The following is a 17,717-nucleotide window of genomic DNA, read 5'->3' as shown; positions in this document are numbered from 1 at the left end:
AGGAAGCTGCAGTCGCCTCTTACCAAATTTTCAGCTGCTGTTTGAAAACTGGCTTTTTATATGGCCTGCCCTTTGCAATTCATTTGAACTTGAAGTTAGAATAAGTCTAATTCTGTAAGTTTCTGGTTGGAGAGATAGCCCTTAGTGCCACTGAACTCAGGGCAAATGATTTCTAAATCAATAAATCATTATTTGTGATGGGGACAGACCCATCTGTTCCCAGGCGAGGACCACAGTGCCCAGCTGGGGCAGGGTGCAGGCCCATCATGTTTCCTTTTCTGGAATTCCCTGTGGTATCCTGAGGGAATCCTGCACATTTTTTCTGTGTCTAAACAGAGATTACAATACCTGTCAGAAGAGTTTTATATTTGCCAATTTCCTGAAGACCTCCTGATGAAATGCAATTTACACAGCTGTGGTTTTGCCAGCTGTGACTTGCAGACTTGTTGGGGGTTTTATCCAAATATCACCCTGCTCATCATTTCCAGTCTGTGTACACAAAATAGTTCCATGGAAGTGCCTGGTTTGGCAGGGGAGTGACTTGTTTTCAAATACAGCATCCCAGTAAAAGATGGGTTACAAAGGCTTCACCAGTAACTGCTTGTGTGTTTCCTCCCATCAGACTTAGGGATACTTTATTACTTGGGGTGAAACCTGGTCACGCTGACATTCATGGCCTTTTGAAGGTTTTTTTGAGGTTCTTTTTGTAGTTCAAAGTCCTTTTGCAATTCCCACAAAGAGTCAGGCAAAGACATGGAGAAAATTACTGGATTCCCTCTCTAAGCAGTCAATTATGCAACAAACTGTACAAGGCAGAGCCACCTTCCAGGAAATGAAAGCATTCCCCACAGCACAGCCTCGTTACCTATGCAGATCTCCAGACAAAGAGCCTGCAAGGATGAACTTTGCCTCCCCATTCCCCTCCTCACAGGGATGTCTCAGCTTGTAATCATTAATGAACTCTCCTGTGATGGAACACTGACCGTGCAGCCCAGATATCGCTCAGAGCTGCTCCGGGGAGCCAGGAGCTGCTGAAAATGTCGAGCAGGTATCACAAAGCAGCGGCCGATGGCAACGTGGACCTGTTGAAAGAGGCCACCAGGAAAGACCTCAACACTTCTGATGAAGATGGGATGACTCCCACCCTTCTGGCAGCCTACCACGGGTACCTGGAAGCTCTGGAAGTCATTTGCCGGAGGGGGTAAGTCAGCCAGCCTCCCCTGCTTACAGCCTGGGCCTCAAAACTACAATTACTGCGGCGTGTTTCTAAAGCCCCGGTGACCTCCAGCCCAAAAGGTTGAAAAGTACTGTAATTTCTTTAATGCATTGCCAATAACTGTTTATTTAGTGGCAGTGGTTTAGGTCCAGAGCCTGCAGGGAGGTCTCTTTGATATTTTCAGACCGGGGTTGAAGAGTTCTTCAGGTGGTCTGTCAGTGAAAGCACATCAGCACCCACAGGACCACATCGTGTCCTTCAGAGAGCAGCCCAGAGAAGCAGGGCGCCTTTCCTTTCCTCACTGGAGAAGGTTGCCAACAACCTTTGAGGATATCTTGAGACAGGCTTAGTAGAGAAATCCCTAATTTGAAACAGTTTTCACAGGAAAAAAACCTCCCATTTGCTTCCAAAGTGCAGTTAGTAGGCACTTGTGAAGATTAAATGCTATCCAGAGGCGAGTCACAACAGACAGCCTTGAGCCAGTAACATCTAAAATGGTTATTTCTGTGCTTTTTTAACAACTACCATCAGGCTAAAATGGAGAATACTGATTCAGAAGCCATGATAGGACCCTTGTAAACCATTAAAAAATGGGGGAAAAAAGGGAAAAAATGAAAGGAAGGTTTTCTACAGGTTTATTTTCTAGTAATAAAATGTCTGTATCATTTAAATGTCTTGCATGGTTAGACTGTGTTATTGAAGTGGTAATTACCTCTCCACCATAAGTAGTCTATTGCTCAGAGCCTACCTTTTAAGCTGTGATTCTGTAATAACATCTAATTAAAGAAAGTCTGCTCTTGTGTAGAGATAGAGTTAATAAAATGTTCTTTTGCAGAACAGTGAACAGATTGCAGGGAATAGTTGAATAACTATTTGGATGTATCTTTCTTTTATTAAAAATGGAGTTGAAAAAATTTTTTTTCATAGATTTGCTTTATAGCTGATTGGGCTCAGGTGTGGCTGTGGTATCACAACGAAAAAGACCTTTGGACTGCATGGTTGTTACTGTGTCCTTAAGAGAAGCAAAAATAGATTGACAGCTTTTCAACCTGTGCAATTAAGGCAGTTCCCAGGAAGTACCTGTCAATAATGTTTGTCCCTGAACACCTGCAAGCCAGAAGAACTAGATAAGGAACAAATAGATTTTTTTTTTTCAAAAGTTGAGTGAAAAATATATCTCCTACCACATAAGCTGACAGAAATCACAGCAGATGACACAAAGATCAAATTTTCTGTATATTTGTTATGTATTTCTAAGTTTTTTTCTTGCTATAGGACAGCTTTGGGACAGTATCACCGCAAAATCTTCAAACATATGTGTTTACCTCTGTTTTAATCTAAGAATTATTGACACAATCAGAAAGATGTGTCTATCAGAGGTATGGCTGCATTCTCATTGTGTTTTTGGGGAGAAGATGAGTTTTAGGTGATGTTTGAGCTGTTCTCCAGTCAGTTAATGTTTTCTTATGAGAAAATATTTTAATTATTTTCAACAAATTTGTCTTTTCCTTGGAGAGGTTTCCTGAAAGAGGCTCTGAGATGCAGGGCAATTTTCTTTAGAGTGGTTGCAGATTTTAGGACTCATAAGCTTTGGCCCTTGGAAAGCTAGCAATAAACCCCTTTCATCTTGAAATAATTTGTCTTCCTGGGCATCAGGAGACATTTTCTCTGCTTGCCTAGCAGGTACATGAATAAAGGCAAGACCAAATAGCAGGATCTGCTCTCTTGTGTGAGCCTTTGCCTTGGGAAAGCAGGGAAAGGAGGAGTATGAGAACCCGGAGCAGATGTCAAACCTTGTCCAAAGTCCCACTGGGCTGGGAGCAGCCACTTGAGTCTGTCAATTGTTTGAGACTCAAAGGCTGGCAGGTTCCACGGGGAGAGGAGACCACAAACAGCTCCGAAGGGCCCTGGGGGGGACAGATGACCCGGCGCTCCCCAGGCTCAGGGTGCCCAGCCAGCTCACTAATGTGGGAATTCAGGAACCCAGCACGCCCAGCCACAGCCAGGCAGCTCCCCAGGGCACAGCCACCAAAGCAGAAATATGTACACATGGCTTCCACATGGCTGAGTGGAGAAACTTTGATCCTCAGCTGCCACCTCCTTGTGGCAAAGCCTGAGCTCCCGTGGTCGGCACAGCTGGCTCGGCTGGACCCCTGACCCTGCCTGCTCAGGCTGAAGGGTGTGTTCAGATGTGGCCCTCAACAAACCTGGCAGTGCTTTTCTTCAGAGCCCCAAAGCCAGAGATCCGTGCCTGGAGGACATTTTGTGACAAGGATGTGCCATGTCTTTCACAGCTGCCGTGGCACCAACCTCCGAGTCACTGAAATGCTTGAACTTCCAAGAGTAGAAATTCTCCTTGTAAATTTGGTCCCTGGCTCTGAAGTCAATAAAGATTTTGGGCTTCTGTGGCCACCTTGTTGGTTGGTCACAAGAGCACACAAGTTCTGTTCTGAAACTTGCCAAGGCTGACCTTGCCAAATGTGTATCTAAATATTCAAGCTGATTCTTGTCTGCAGGCAGCAGTTCAGTCTGAAGTCAGCGCAAGAGTTAAAAATCAAGCAATAGTTTTCACTGGCTTTAAATTCAATTGAAAAAATGTGGCATTTTATTTTCAAATGAACTTCTGCTTTTCAAACTATCATGACTAAAAGCAGCTTACAGAGAACAAAAGAGTTGAAAAACAATGGCATCTATCTGGGCTTAAACTAATAGCAATGGAAACAAATGGATAATCAGGGGTTTGCTCCAGGTCATTGACCTATTACCTACCTAAAAATTACTGCAGGAGCTCATTAAGTGTGTATCACTGTGGCCAGTGAGGAAACCTTCTAATATTGCCCTCTATTTGACATGCAAAAGGAACAAATCACCAAGAGCACTTTAAAATATTCCATGTAAATGTTCTTGTAACAGTTTTGTCAGTAATTCCAATGGGAATAAGTCAAAGTTTAAGCCCACTTTCAGTTGCCAAACCCTGGGACAACAAAGAAAATGCTCTGGCTCCCTTATAGGGAGATGCAGTCACAGTCAGCCCTGTGAACTTGTGTAACTCACAGGGCAGGAATCAGAGCTCATGCCACACACACAGCCACACTCAGGGCTTGTGTCAGTGGGTGCAGCCCGGTTCTAGTGGCTGGATCCAAGCTGAGCCTTTGTCCCTGGGCTGTTCTCCTCAGAGCAGAGCAGAGTGACACGTTTGGTGTCTGTTCAGTGCCACTGCAGAGCTCAGTGTGGGTAGCCTAGCTCACTGTGTGCTGTTTTTCCTGGCAGGGGTGACCCGGACAAGTGTGACATCTGGGGGAACACGCCCCTGCACCACGCTGCCTGCAATGGCCACATCCACTGCGTCTCTTTTCTGATCAACTTTGGTGCCAACATCTTTGCTCTGGACAATGACCTGCGCACTCCCCTGGAGGCAGCTGCCAGCAGGGACCGCAAGGAGTGTGTCCAGATCCTGGACAAAGCTGCCACTGAGCAGAACTTGCTGAATCCAAAGAAGGTCTCCAAACAAAAGGCACAGGCCCAGAGGAACGTCGAAAGACAAATCAAGGAATGTGAGAAGCGCCAGGAGAAACACCAACATGAAATGAACCGGAATTATATTAAAGAAAAGGTTGGCACAGTGAATTCTTCCAAAGGAACGCACTCCAGGGTAAAGCTGCCCGGTCTGTTTGCTTCAAATACTACAAATACTTTAACCAAAAACCTGAAAGATACCCTGAAACTCAAGGCAAAAAAGACAGCTGACAGCACAAGAAGGCAGGAAACACAAAGAAATGACCAAGAGGATGATATGGGTAGGAAAAGTGTGATGCATTTGTTTGATGAGAAAGAGGAGGATGAATTACTGAATGACCTTGGAGAGAGAAACCTTGCTGGTAATGACAGTCAGCTCTCCATTTTTCAGCGGCCGGGTCTTGGCAAGATTGTGTTTGGAAGGAATTTGGCTGCAGAGGTAAATCCTGAAACTGTGTCTTCTGAGAAAGAAGGTATGAGAGTTACAATAGCCAGTGAGCTCTTTCAATATGAAAATACTGAGAATGGCAGGGAAGATGATGCTGAAAACAGTGCTGATGTCCCTTGGAATGAGGAAGAAGTTGTTTGGGATGATGAGGAAACAGAAAATACGCCCCTTGAGGTATTTCTGGCATCACAGATGCTGGATGAGTTTCTTCCGGTCTTCATGAGGGAAAAAATTGATTTAGATGCCCTGATGCTATGTTCTGATGAAGATCTACAGAGCATTCAGATGGAGCTTGGGCCAAGAAAGAAAGTCCTGAATGCTGTGAATAAAAGAAAACAGGCTCTCGAGAACCCTGGAAAAGCTATAGACACTTGCTTATAAATTATCATAACTGTTGTTGTAACCTCCATGCTGATTCATTATCTTTCCCTTTCTCCAAAGAGTGGTCAGCTCTTTTCAGAAGTCTGCTAAGGCAAAAGGCAGAGAGGTTACCAATTTCCTTAGGAAGTACAGCAGGAATAACAATTTTTCTCTCTGGATGGGTAGTTGTGATGAATGGGATATTAAGTATATTCTGCCAAAAAGCAAGAATGTGAAAGTAAAAACCAAAAAGCTTTTTCTCCCTGAACTGTTTATGTGGATTGGATTTGTTTTGGTCCAGATAATTTCAAGTATCAATGAAAGCCAGGCCTGATGCATTCCTTAATAAAGCCCTTCCTTTCTTCTCCAAAACCACAATACAAAGAGCATTTTAAGAGCTTGAGAGCTTTGGGGTTTCTCCATTCACTTCTGTGGGATCAGTAAAACCACTCTTCCTAGTACTGATGGAACATTAGGAAAGGAATCTGGATCTTGATTTTAGCTGTGGTTTATTGACTCTAATCACCTCTAAATTAATGTAAATAAGACTAATTTACAGCAAGTTTCATATATTTGTCAGTAAAGTTTTTGCTTCTGTATTGACAATAATTTAAAAATATATGAAGTAGCTTCCCAAGAGATGTTCAGTGTGAGTTGTATATTCCTTTCTTGTCTCATTAGACTGTATCCAATTGCCAGCACCCATCATGTCCTAAATGTCATCAAGGCTGCAATACTTTTAACTACAAGTAGCTGAGGTTTAATTTTCAAAATTTTGGATCTATTTTGGTATAACCCCAGCTTGGTTCCTATAGGCTGCATTTTTCATGCAAAGTCCCAGAAATGAGGATTCATATCACACCCCATTTTCTGTGGGCTGTTGTCAGCCTTAGCCTGAGAGCTGTGTATCACACACACAGCTCATGAAAATAAAAAAAGAAAATGAGCTGTGCTGCTGTGGAAGAGCCTGCTCTTCACACTCTATCTGCAGGCATTCACAGCAGGGTTCTCCTGTTCCCTTGGGAAGCCAGCACTATCAGATACAAATTAATCATTCCTGTTGAGTTTTGTGAATCTAATGAAGTGCTTTTAGGAGCCATGCTCTGGCTAAGATCACAGATTTTAGATGCACATTCATTAGCAGAACATTTATCTCTAAAGCTCTTTTTGTATCTTTCCATTAGCCAGCTATGAGTTTTTCCTTAGGGGTATACTTCATTTGTGGATGCTAATCCTGGTTAATGATCTGTTTTTTCATGTTTCTTCTTTCCATATAATCTTGTGACTGTGATTTGTATATTATAATATCTTTTCTTCGATGGACTTTATACTGCATTCTTCCCTGCTTGGATTCCTGTACACTGCAGGTTGATATGTTCTTGTATTAAGCAATCACATCAAAGGCCCCTTCTGTGCAACCTTCCATGATTGCTTTTTCCACTCATGTGCTTTGCTGTTTTCAGATTTCATCAACCCCTTTGTTTCCTTTAGAGTTTGGAAGCACTGGAATCCTAGCTGTGACTCCTTTCAGTTCAGTTGGAGAGACTTTATGTATTACATGTACAATGCTGCACCAGAAGCCAAACCCAAATCATAAAACCAGGCAATCTCACACAAGCACAGCCCTGCCAAGTACAAGGTTCTCCTTCCTTAAGGGTTTAATACTCTGCCCTGAACAGACATTAAGAAAATGCACAGCACAGGACAACTGAAAAGCTGAGTATCACTGAGGAACAGGGAACTCCCTATTTCTTCCATTTACATTCAGTGATCACATTTACTGGGAGAGCAGTCATTGCAATAACTTGAATGCTTTCTTGTCATCAAATAAATCAACCACAAACCAGAAAAGAAATGGACAACAAAATGAGTGTCAAAGAAAAACAGCAGTATCTATTTAATTTTAATATAAATGCAAGTTACACAATTTCATGATCTGTTAGTTTGTAAGAGAAGGAAACATAGAAATTGATGCTATTATTTCCCCTCAGAAAATCTACAAGTGGCATCCAAGCAATTCCCATTGCAACTGAACCAAATCCTCTTCATGACATCAGAGGTACAACACCGAAGCCAGGTTCCCAAAATCTCCCACTGCCAATGAAGCTGAGAACAATGTGGGTAGTCAGAACCAGGTCTTTGGACTGGCTCAATTTATTTTTTTAAAGTGCATAGTCTGTAGAGGAGTACATGTGAAAATAAACTGGACTTGTCTTCTTCTCAAACACTACATCTCACTTCAAATTTCAAATCTGGTATAACAGTGGCTCAGAACTGGGATAATACTGTCATAATTATTAATTGCAAATTTCCATGGAATTCTTGAATAATGGAGCATCATGCTTACCTCAGGTTAGCATAGTTCTGCATGAACATACCAACAAACAACAAACTAAGTCAACACAAACTTCTGAACACCTCAGAAATGACAGAGAAGAAACAAGACGTAAAAACAGAAGAGTAATTTTGCTACAATTTAAACACAGAAGCTCATAGAGAAATGTCTGTTATTTTTTCTGATGGAATAAACAGGATCAGTGGAGTTCAGTTTGGATCCACATGAAACATCTTTCAGGCCTATCAGCGGTCTGGTACCTTTCTATGCTACCTCCACCACTTAGTACATTTTCCAACTAGCTTACACCAGGCTTACAACTGGGAGTATTATTTACATCACACCTGCACTGTACTCATTAACCTCTCCTACACTTACATGCACCCTCCAGGGCTTTGGTGCCAGCTGCTCCTGACCCTCGTTCCTGTTGCTCTGCTCTATTCTACTGGCATGTTATAAAATGCCCTGTCATCCAACTCTTCCAAAGCATGAAGCATCACTTAATAGCCTGCATGAAATAATATGTAAATGGAAATTAAATTTCACAAAGCACATCTTGTGAGCCTGAGACAGGAATTTGTTTCCAGGGCAATAGTTGTTTTTCAGCAGATGCTCACTCTTTTGCAAGGCAGTTGAATAACAGCACAAAACTGGAACTTTTCCTTATGTCACTGCGTTCCTCTGCCAGGAAAGGATCATGAAAATTCCTGCCCCAGCTAATATCTGTGATAATAGAACAATTAGCAATTGAAGCATGGTACAGCCAAACTGAAAGTATTTGCCTGTATACTTGAAATCAATTCCAGCCTCCAAGAAGCTTAGAAAAACAACTTAGAGGCACCATAGATTAACAGTAAAATCTCCCTACAGAATTGAGATAAAAGTTAAATCAAACCACATATTAGTTCTCACATTCTGTGTGACACCTTGCAATTTGAAAATGGCAATATCCCAAGAGGCATGTACTAAGGGAGGTACTGAGCAGAAACCCAGCTGTAGGGAGGTATTGTTATTACATAAACCCCCACTCAGAACTGTGCCCTTAGTGAAAGACCACCCAGTCTGAGGGCAAAGGAAGGTAGATTGCAAGGGGCAAAAAAATTGGTGACTTCCAGTGAGCTGGAAGGGAAGGTGTGTCCAGGAGTTAGAGGTGGGATGTGTGTCTAGGAGGCTGAAGACAAGGTCACTGTCACTGGAGCACTGAAACCCACAGTTGTATTAAAGTACCATCACAGGTGAATATGATGCCAGAGTCCATTCCACAAACTGATCTATTTTACGCCAGAATTAATTATCCATCTAAAAACCCTGAAATCTACACACAGGCTTCTGCTACATAAATAATTTGAGATGAAAGGCATTGATTACAGAATGATACCAAAAAATGGAAAGATACCCTTGTTAGTATCACTGCAAACATCTAATACTTGCTGTTACAAAAGAGACATTTATTAACAACACTGAAAGTATCTAATACTTGAAATTAGAAGACTTTAGAAATTAGTATATTGCTGAAATTTCACTCTTTCTTCTTGAATGTTCTAGAAGGGCCACATTTAGATAGTATTGGTGCCTTTCTTGTTAACACAGGATTCAAGGAAACTAAGTGCAAACTATTTTCTTGGCCTCATTGGCGTTGTAGACTTCTCTCTTTAGTTACCAGCTGACCATGCATCATAAACAAATTTCGCTGCTACTGTGTCTTCAACTGCCATCCCTGAAAAAGAATTGAAGTTACCTTCAAACAGTTATTCAGCTGTACAAATAATTTTTCTTCAGAAGGGAACAGGAAGACTCAGGAGATTATCTAACTGGACAGGCACAGGAATTATTTCTCATCCCAAACACCTACAGTGTCACATTCAGAGTTTATAGCCATCATGCAGTGTTGGGTGTGCTGTAAGAAGTTAATGTAACAGTAGGAATTTAATTTTCACTGTTCATATCACAACTGGGCCCTTTTGGAGATGTCATGTAGCTCAGAGCATGGTAATTCATCCCCAGTGGCACCCTTTCCCAAACCCCAGCCCCACAGGACACTGTCACGTTGTCTCAGGTCAGACAGACCCCACGGGTGGAACAGCGGGGCAGTCGGGCTGCAGCTCTATTAATAAATGCTGCAGTCATGTCTTGAACAACTGTGAAATGGAAAATGGACATCCATTGTTTGCCTGCTTTCCTATCACTTTTCATTACATCAATCCTGCTAGATAAATAAGAAGGGAAATAAAAAGGGAAAATGCAAATCACAGTCTACTTTCTTGTGGACAGTGCATTGCCACAGCAGTTCTGAAGATGATCAGCAGCTTTCCCACGCATGGGGGACCTAATAAAGAACAAGGCATTGTTTTCTGTCAGACTTAGACACAGGAGGGGCTGTTCTTACCCAACGATTTAAACACTGTTGTTTTCTCAGGCAGGGCTGGTTTTGTACCCTTCAATACCTCCCCCAGCTCAGCAAAAATCTCCGCCTGTGAAAAAAATACATATTTATACAAAAACATAATACTCATACATACATTAAGAGGAAAAAAAACCCTTTTCTTCTGAGTGACTTCAAAAGAAAGAACTCCTCCAGTGCTGCATCCCAAACCTGATTACTTTCCATGGTGAAGCAGATCAACATTCAGACATATTATATAGAAACTGGACAGAAATCAGAGGAGCAGAATTGTTTTCAAAGAAAAACAGCTGGCAGACTTTCCTCAGCCAGTAATTTTTTTTACAGAGGATAGCTTGTTACTTGTCCAACAAAACACATGGGATTCCACACACATTACCATATCTGGAGCTCTTATGTTAAACCTCAAAAGTGTAAATCATATTTATTCTGCAGACACATTAAAAGAGAAACAGAAAACTCCATTGAACCTCAAAGAGTCCCTGCTGGCAAATCTGTGCAGATCATTGTCTGTTTGGCTTGTGTGGTCCATTCTTTGGGCTGGTCCATTCAGTGTCAATCACATTGAAGTCTCATGGGAAGAAAGTTACAGGTTTTAATAAATAGCTTTGAAGAATATTTATGATCAAACAGTGCAGGAAATGTAGGTCTTTCAACAGCAACACATGGTTATCATCAAAAGCCAATGCTGAAAACATGCTACTGTAATATGGTGTCATATAATGGTAGATACAGAAGTTTCATGGTTTGGTCACAGACAGAGTAGTTGCAGTTTGAAACCAGTTTATCCTTCAACCCCTGCCTGGAAAGTGTTAACAGTTACATTTGATGCCCTAAAGTTTCAGTGCAGGACATCATCAGTATCAGCTAATTTCAAATGCAAGCCAATTGCCATGAAAATAAAGCTCATCATTTCAGAAGGTCTTACCCCTGATAAAATAACATCTCCTGATTCTGTAAGAGCAGCATCTCTGGAATCCACAAACAGAACAGAATTCTTCATCAGCTCATCATCCAGTTCTCTCCAGTCTGGTCTGCTTGCTCCAACAGCTAAAGCAACAAAACTGATTAGCTTAGGAGCAATATTTAAAACAAATTCCAACCATTTTGTTCAAAAGACACATGTGAAATAACAATCAACACTATTATGGAAATGTAATGTACAAAAAATCCAGTGTTAGCCTTGGAGAAATACTGATTGATAGGACAAAAAAAAAACAACATTCAAGATTAGATATATCAGTAAAATATCTTTGTCAGAAGAGTCTGAGTAGCTGAGGCAAAAAAAAATCCTCTCCCTTTGTCTGTTATCTCTTATACTGTTGTTTTCATCAGATCATTACCAAATGAATTTTACACATCTTTATTAGATTATCACTTACTCCAAGAAACTGAAAACAAATCATGGAGTTTATTTTTTATACACAGCACCAAGATCATTATCAACTTGTTTTGAGCTTAAAAAACAAGCAAAGAAAAAAAACAACAAAAACTAAAAGGACAACCCAGTTATACTGTATTCAGATATTTTTTACATGTCCAACTGTTAGGGAACAATAAATTTGCATTTGCTACATTTGTATTTGCATGTTGCTCAAATGCCTCTTCAAACAGTACAAATGTCTCAATGAAGGGTAAAAAAAGGCAAGGAAAGGAGAGAGGTCTTTGTGCCTCAGTGACTGAGGACCTTAATTGATTTTGTTGTATTTCTGACTTCCGTGCCATGACACAACACAGACAACAACTTTCAATGACAAAGGACTAAATCGAGTTTGAAAAATTGGTAAGGTGCTGCTGGAATGTGGGACCTTTCTTTAAATTGTTCCCTTTGAGAATTTGCTTTTGTCTTTTTACCAGTCCATCTGGAATGTGCACAAGGACATCTGAACACGACCCACAGTTAATAAAAAAAAACAGCGGCATGCCCAGACTCCAAACAATAGTGTGGTAACATCATTACAAGGCAGGCAACAAAAAAACCACCCCTCCAAACCTCACTATAATTAGAGGTTAAATTATTATGTTCTTAACTTGGTTACTGCATCTTCATAACTCAAGCAAAAAAAGTAAATTGGTGTGATCAGCCCCAAAAGAAACAAATAGAGATTACAAAATTGGTGGAAGAAAAGATGACATCAGCAAGGCAATGTAACAATGAGCAGGAACTACTTAGAAATAAGAACATTTGTATGGGTTACTTAAATGGAGAGCAAAGTGAGAATAATGACAACACAAGGGCAAAGATAATGCACCACTAAGAGAAAAGAACAAATTTCATGCTCTAGCAAAAATCCCCTGCTGGATTATGCAGGTATTCTGACTCAGGAGCACAGGGCTGGGAAAAGTGGTCCTCACTAAAGAGGAAAAGTCAAAATGTGAAGGACATGAAGCACAGAGAACTGCTTCTCAACAGATGGTGATGCTAAACAAAGTGCTAATGACCACCTGCTGTACACCACGGGAACAGAACCTACCATTGATGTGGGCACCTGGCTTCACCCAGTCCCCAAAGAGGATGGGAGCTGTTGCCATCGTGACTGTCACAATCACATCAGCCCCTGTCACCGCCTCCTGGGCGGAGGAACAGACCCGCACGGGTCCGCTGACACAGCTGGCAAACTTCACTGCCCTCTCCTTGGTGCGATTCCATATCCGCACCTCCAGGGAGAAAAACAAAACAAACACAGATTAGCCTGGAGAATTTCTCCTTGCTGAAACAGAACACTTAATTTAATTTTTCAGTAGATAGTTAAACATTTCCAAAAGGCTGGGGTTTTTCCCCTTTAATGTTCTTATCATACAAGTGAGAAAATCTTGTGAGTGTTCAACTACATTTGAATGCCTGTGTTTTGATGCCAGAATAACATCTCCTTGTAGAGAAGATTATTCTTATAAAATGCAAATATTTCTGAAAATTACCTTTAAGGAAAAGTCACAAAAAACTTATCCAAATATGGCATATACAGTAGGATCTTCTCAGACAAAAAGATTGTGAAACAACTTTGATTCCAACCTTTTTTCTTTTTAAATACCAAAATCTGAGCAAGAAATTCTTGCTGCTCTGGCTATTCTTGGGTTCTGTAGAAACAGTACCAAAATATGATTAATCTTAACATTTATGGTGGATTGACCATGGCTGGATACCAGGTGCCCACAAAACTGTTTCATCACTCCCCTCCCCAGCAGCACAGGGAGAGGGAAGAGAAAATAAGATGGAAATATCAGTGGGTCAAGATAAAGGCAGTTTAATAGAACAGAAACAAATGTTGGAGAGACAGCCTTTATGTTGTATGATCACTGCTCAGAAGTAGCCAAAATACTGGGTGTTATCAGACCCCTGGAGCTGTCAGTGCACAGAACTGTGTGGGCTGCTCTGGGGAACAGAAACTCCATCCCACGTTGTACTTTTTTACAATGAATCCTGCAACATACCAGAGAAAAATAAATGTATCTTCTTAAGAAGTGTCCGTTACCTCTTTAAATGTGAACAATTCTGTGAAGATATCATAATGGCTGTATGCTTGAACACCAGCTCCCAAAATGCACAGCACTTCTGCAAAAGCTGGCATTAACAACTAAACAGTATCAGAAGTAAAAAAATAAAAGAGAATATGTAAGGACAATATATTAACAGACATTACAAATATATATCAAAATACTACAAAAGAAAGTATTATTTTTAGTCCTTTTAAACAACAAAAAAGTATATAAACAAGTATTCAACAATCACTATATATATTGGGTCTTTTTTTTTTTTTTTTTTAAATGCAAAAGCAAGCATCAGTAGCACCAAAGCACATCTTGGCTTAATTCCAGTGTTGAATTGTCTGACTTGAAATTCAGATTTAAGATGCAACAGCATGAACAACAAGTTCTGGGGCCTCAGCACACTCCAATATTAAGTGTAAAACCACAGTGCTGGTGTTCTGCACTGGCTGGAAACAGGGCTCAGAATCCCAAAAACCATCACTACTGAGAGTGGCAGCTGCACAGGTAAACTGGTCCTGGCAGCCCCACACTAATCCACCTCTTTGAATTCACTGAAGCCATAAATCACACCACAAGCATATCTTGGCATTGCAAGAGCCATAATACAGACATTGTAAAAGTAGGGATGGTTCTGAGGAACAAATAACACAATTCAGTTCTACAGCTGCTTTTGGCTTTCTGGTTTAGTTCTTGTCTGTGATTCACCAGTACTTGGCAGAGAGGAAGACAGAGCTGCTGGAGTCCAGCCCTAACTATCTTTGTGTCTTGTTCATGCATTTGCTGTGGCCACTCACTCCTGCCTAAAAAGCTTTAGAATTGTCTAGGCTCTCAAGGTTTATTCTGCTGCTAACAAATGGAGAAAAATCTCATTGATCCCATTTTTCAGTAGTAAGAATTTGTTTTAATGTGCCTTTTAAAGGTTGTGAAAGGTTCTTTGCATTAAGAGCATGGGTCTTTGAAAAGCAAATGCCATAAAGAAGACAAGATGACAAATATGAGCTAAACTCAAACACTCCTGAAAATTTCCAAAAGAACAGATAACAATGAAGGATCTAATCTTGAAATACCTTCAGCAGCCAAGCTCCTTTGAAGCCAGCATGGACTGCATAAAAACCATAGAACTGACCAAATACAGAATGGCCAAAATGAATGAGGTCCTGTAAGCTCCTGTCCAAGGAGTTCACTGTAAATCATCCTGTCCTTTGGTTCAGGAGAAGCTCTGGGGGACAGGTCCTTCAGTCAATTTTATGCCGGTGTAGCTCCATTGCCATGGATAGAGTCACCCTGGCATGAAGACTGCCCCTCACAAAACGGTGACATCAGCCTTCATTCTGATGCAAAGCTGAGGAGTGACAAACAACACTGTTTTTCAGCTCTGGCCCTTTTCTTATTGCCTCAGCCTTTGAGGTGAAAACTAAAACCCTGCTGTGCAATGCATGGCCACTTGCTCTCTTCCTGATGTTAGCAGCCCAACCAAAAATAGCTTTTAAAAGAAATCCAAAAATCCAACACAACAATTTCCAACTGAAATTGCAGATATATAAAGCAACACGTAGCCAGATACACCTCACCTTTCTTCAGAACTGAAGTTTATGGCCATGGTCAGGGACAGTCATCTGGACACCTTTCAGTGACAACAGAGACACTGACAGACAGCACCTCTGAACAAGTTATCCATCTATACTGGGCATCATTTATCTTAAGAGAAATGGAAATGTGCTTCTCCCCTCTCTTTACAGGTCCAGTGCAATCCACCTGTCCTGTCCCAATAGCAGAAAGCATCTATCCAAATAAAATTCGATATATCACCACAGCTATACCACCCAAAGCCATAAAGGGGCATGTTAACACAAGCACAAAAGAAAGAAAATACAGTGAAAGACAGCTTACTAAATTTCTATAAGAGGCTTCAATAGAAGCCACAGGAATATTGCTCAGGTTTCCTTCCCCAGTCACACACAAAGTGTAAAAGCCAGACATGACTGACTCAAAACAGTGAGTTTAAGTTTTCCCTGAAAGTGCATATGTTATGATAAATCTAATTTAAAGCTGTATTGGATGAAAAGCCATTTGCATAATTTGTTCTAGTTATTTTATAACTCCAAGCCCCACTTAGAGAACAGAAGACACACCTTGGTAGCAATAGCAGAAACTGCAGCTGTTCGTTTTGCTGTAATGACACTGCCATCCAGGACCTTTAAAAAATTCAAAGAGACTGAAGTGAACACTGAAAAATGAATAAATACGAAACATTCTCATCCAATTTGTGAATGATGTGATATTACAGCTATAAAAGATATACACATATAGAACTCATCAATTATTATCAGAGCAACCACAAACCATACAAAGTCATGTTTAAACTGGGCAGATCCTCTGTTTATTCAAGTTCTTCCATATCATTCCATTAGCACAAAAGGAGTGAAAATGGTCAGAAAAGAGCCACCTCTAACTCAACCAGCTCCTGATGCGCTGCATTTCCCAGGATCTCCAGCACAGGGAATACATGGATAGTCCAATACCCTGTGCTCCAGGAAGACCACTGCAAGCTAGCAGTAGTTCCCCCAGTCTGCACTGTCCTGGTCTGTACAGAGGGGTGACAGGGAACCATGGAATTCCTCAAATGTGTATCACACATGGGACTCTCCTGCTTCAATGTGCATTACTTATTGCACACACATTAATTATGGGGGCAAAAACTCAGGAGGTTTGGTAGAAGAACACAAGATATTTTTCTTGACCAGTTTTGCTGCTTTAATAAATCATTATTACTAAAGTACAATGCAAATCATCACTATTCTTAAAAAAAACCCCAACTTAAATTCTTTAAATAAAGTAATCAGACTCTGAATACTATTCCCAGCAATCCAAACTGTAACTTTCTTCCAACTTGAGACTTAAGATGGTTCAAGATCCATTCTTTACCCAGCAATGTGGGGGGGGGTATTTTTTCTTTCAAATGCAAGATAAACTTATCCTAATAATTGCTCTCTTCCAGTTACACTCTGAGCTATCAGATTCAAATCACAAGCAGTAGTAAATAGCACAGTGAGTACAGTTTAACAGAAACGAAAGATAGGCAGCTTTAGGCCAAATCCTGTTGGTAAACTCAGGATAATTTACATCAGCTCCAGCTTCCAAGAAGCAGAAGTGAGAACCGACAGCATGAGCAGAGAAGAATGCAGGACACAGGGGACTTACAGCTTTCAAAGTGCCATTGCTGGGGTCAAAAAGGAGGACAGTCGCCTGGTGAGAAGGCACAGAGGAGTCCTTCAGGTGCTCATAAAAAGTCACCAACTTGGTTGTCAGCGCATCGTCTGCAGCACTGTACGCGGGCATGACTCCGAGGTACCTCGGGGGAGAATTTCCTGCGTTACTCACGCACCGTTATCACAGCAGCTCACAGCCAGCGGGCTGCGACCGTCACGCCGCCACCGGCCGGTTGACCAGCAACTCGGTACCGAGAGCCTTTCTGATGCTCCAAATCCGCCCACCCGGACCCTTCCCCGCCGCCGGCCCGCCCCCGCTCGCCGTGCCTCACCCGCCGTGGCGGGGCACGGGCAGCACGGTGCGCACGGGCTGCACCACCCCGCCCGCCGCGCCCGCTGAGAAGTTGGCCAGGGCGGCCTCCAGCGCCGGCAGCAGCAGGCTGGCGCGGTGCAGGTGCTTCTCCACCTCCTCGGCGCCGATGAACACGGGAGGAGCCGAGCCCATGGCGAGAGCCGGGCGGGACGGGACAGGGTAGAAAAGGATGGCACGGGATGACAGGACTGCGAGAGCGCGGCACGGCGCGCCGCCGCTAAGAACTCGCCGGGGCGGCCCCGCCGCCGCCGGCCCCGCCGCGGAACCGCCCCGCCGGTGCCGGCTCCGCCTCCGCGCCCCACGCCCCTCACGGCGATGTCCGCGCTGAAATCCTGCTGGAGGGAGCTCCGGCGCCGCGGGCATTGCCGGA

The 17,717-nt window shown here is 42.1% G+C and overlaps 2 protein-coding genes across 2 annotated transcripts; one reads left to right on the top strand and one right to left on the bottom strand.

The window, feature by feature from the left end:
* The first annotated feature begins 769 nt into the window (after positions 1–769).
* Positions 770–7,762, top strand: ANKS4B (ankyrin repeat and sterile alpha motif domain containing 4B). The gene is made up of 2 exons (XM_021539660.3): positions 770–1,201; positions 4,487–7,762. Exons 1-2 carry the CDS (start codon positions 1,038–1,040, stop codon positions 5,559–5,561), a joined length of 1,239 nt encoding a protein of 412 aa, XP_021395335.3. The 5' UTR covers positions 770–1,037; the 3' UTR covers positions 5,562–7,762.
* On the bottom strand, positions 7,408–17,588 carry CRYM (crystallin mu). The gene is made up of 8 exons (XM_021539659.3): positions 17,307–17,588; positions 16,967–17,117; positions 15,898–15,960; positions 13,750–13,851; positions 12,751–12,934; positions 11,205–11,326; positions 10,262–10,346; positions 7,408–9,592 (listed from the first exon to the last, which is right to left on the bottom strand). The coding sequence occupies exons 1-8, from the start codon at positions 17,477–17,479 to the stop codon at positions 9,528–9,530; spliced, it is 945 nt and encodes a 314-aa protein (XP_021395334.1). The 5' UTR covers positions 17,480–17,588; the 3' UTR covers positions 7,408–9,527.
* Between the last annotated feature and the right edge of the window lie 129 nt (positions 17,589–17,717).

Source organism: Lonchura striata, chromosome 14 (genome assembly GCF_050655825.1).
Source record: "Lonchura striata isolate lonStrDom1 chromosome 14, ASM5065582v1, whole genome shotgun sequence".
Lineage (NCBI taxonomy): Eukaryota > Metazoa > Chordata > Aves > Passeriformes > Estrildidae > Lonchura > Lonchura striata.
The sequence above is the reverse complement of the archived record's forward strand: the minus strand, read 5'-3'. Positions and strand labels throughout refer to the sequence as shown.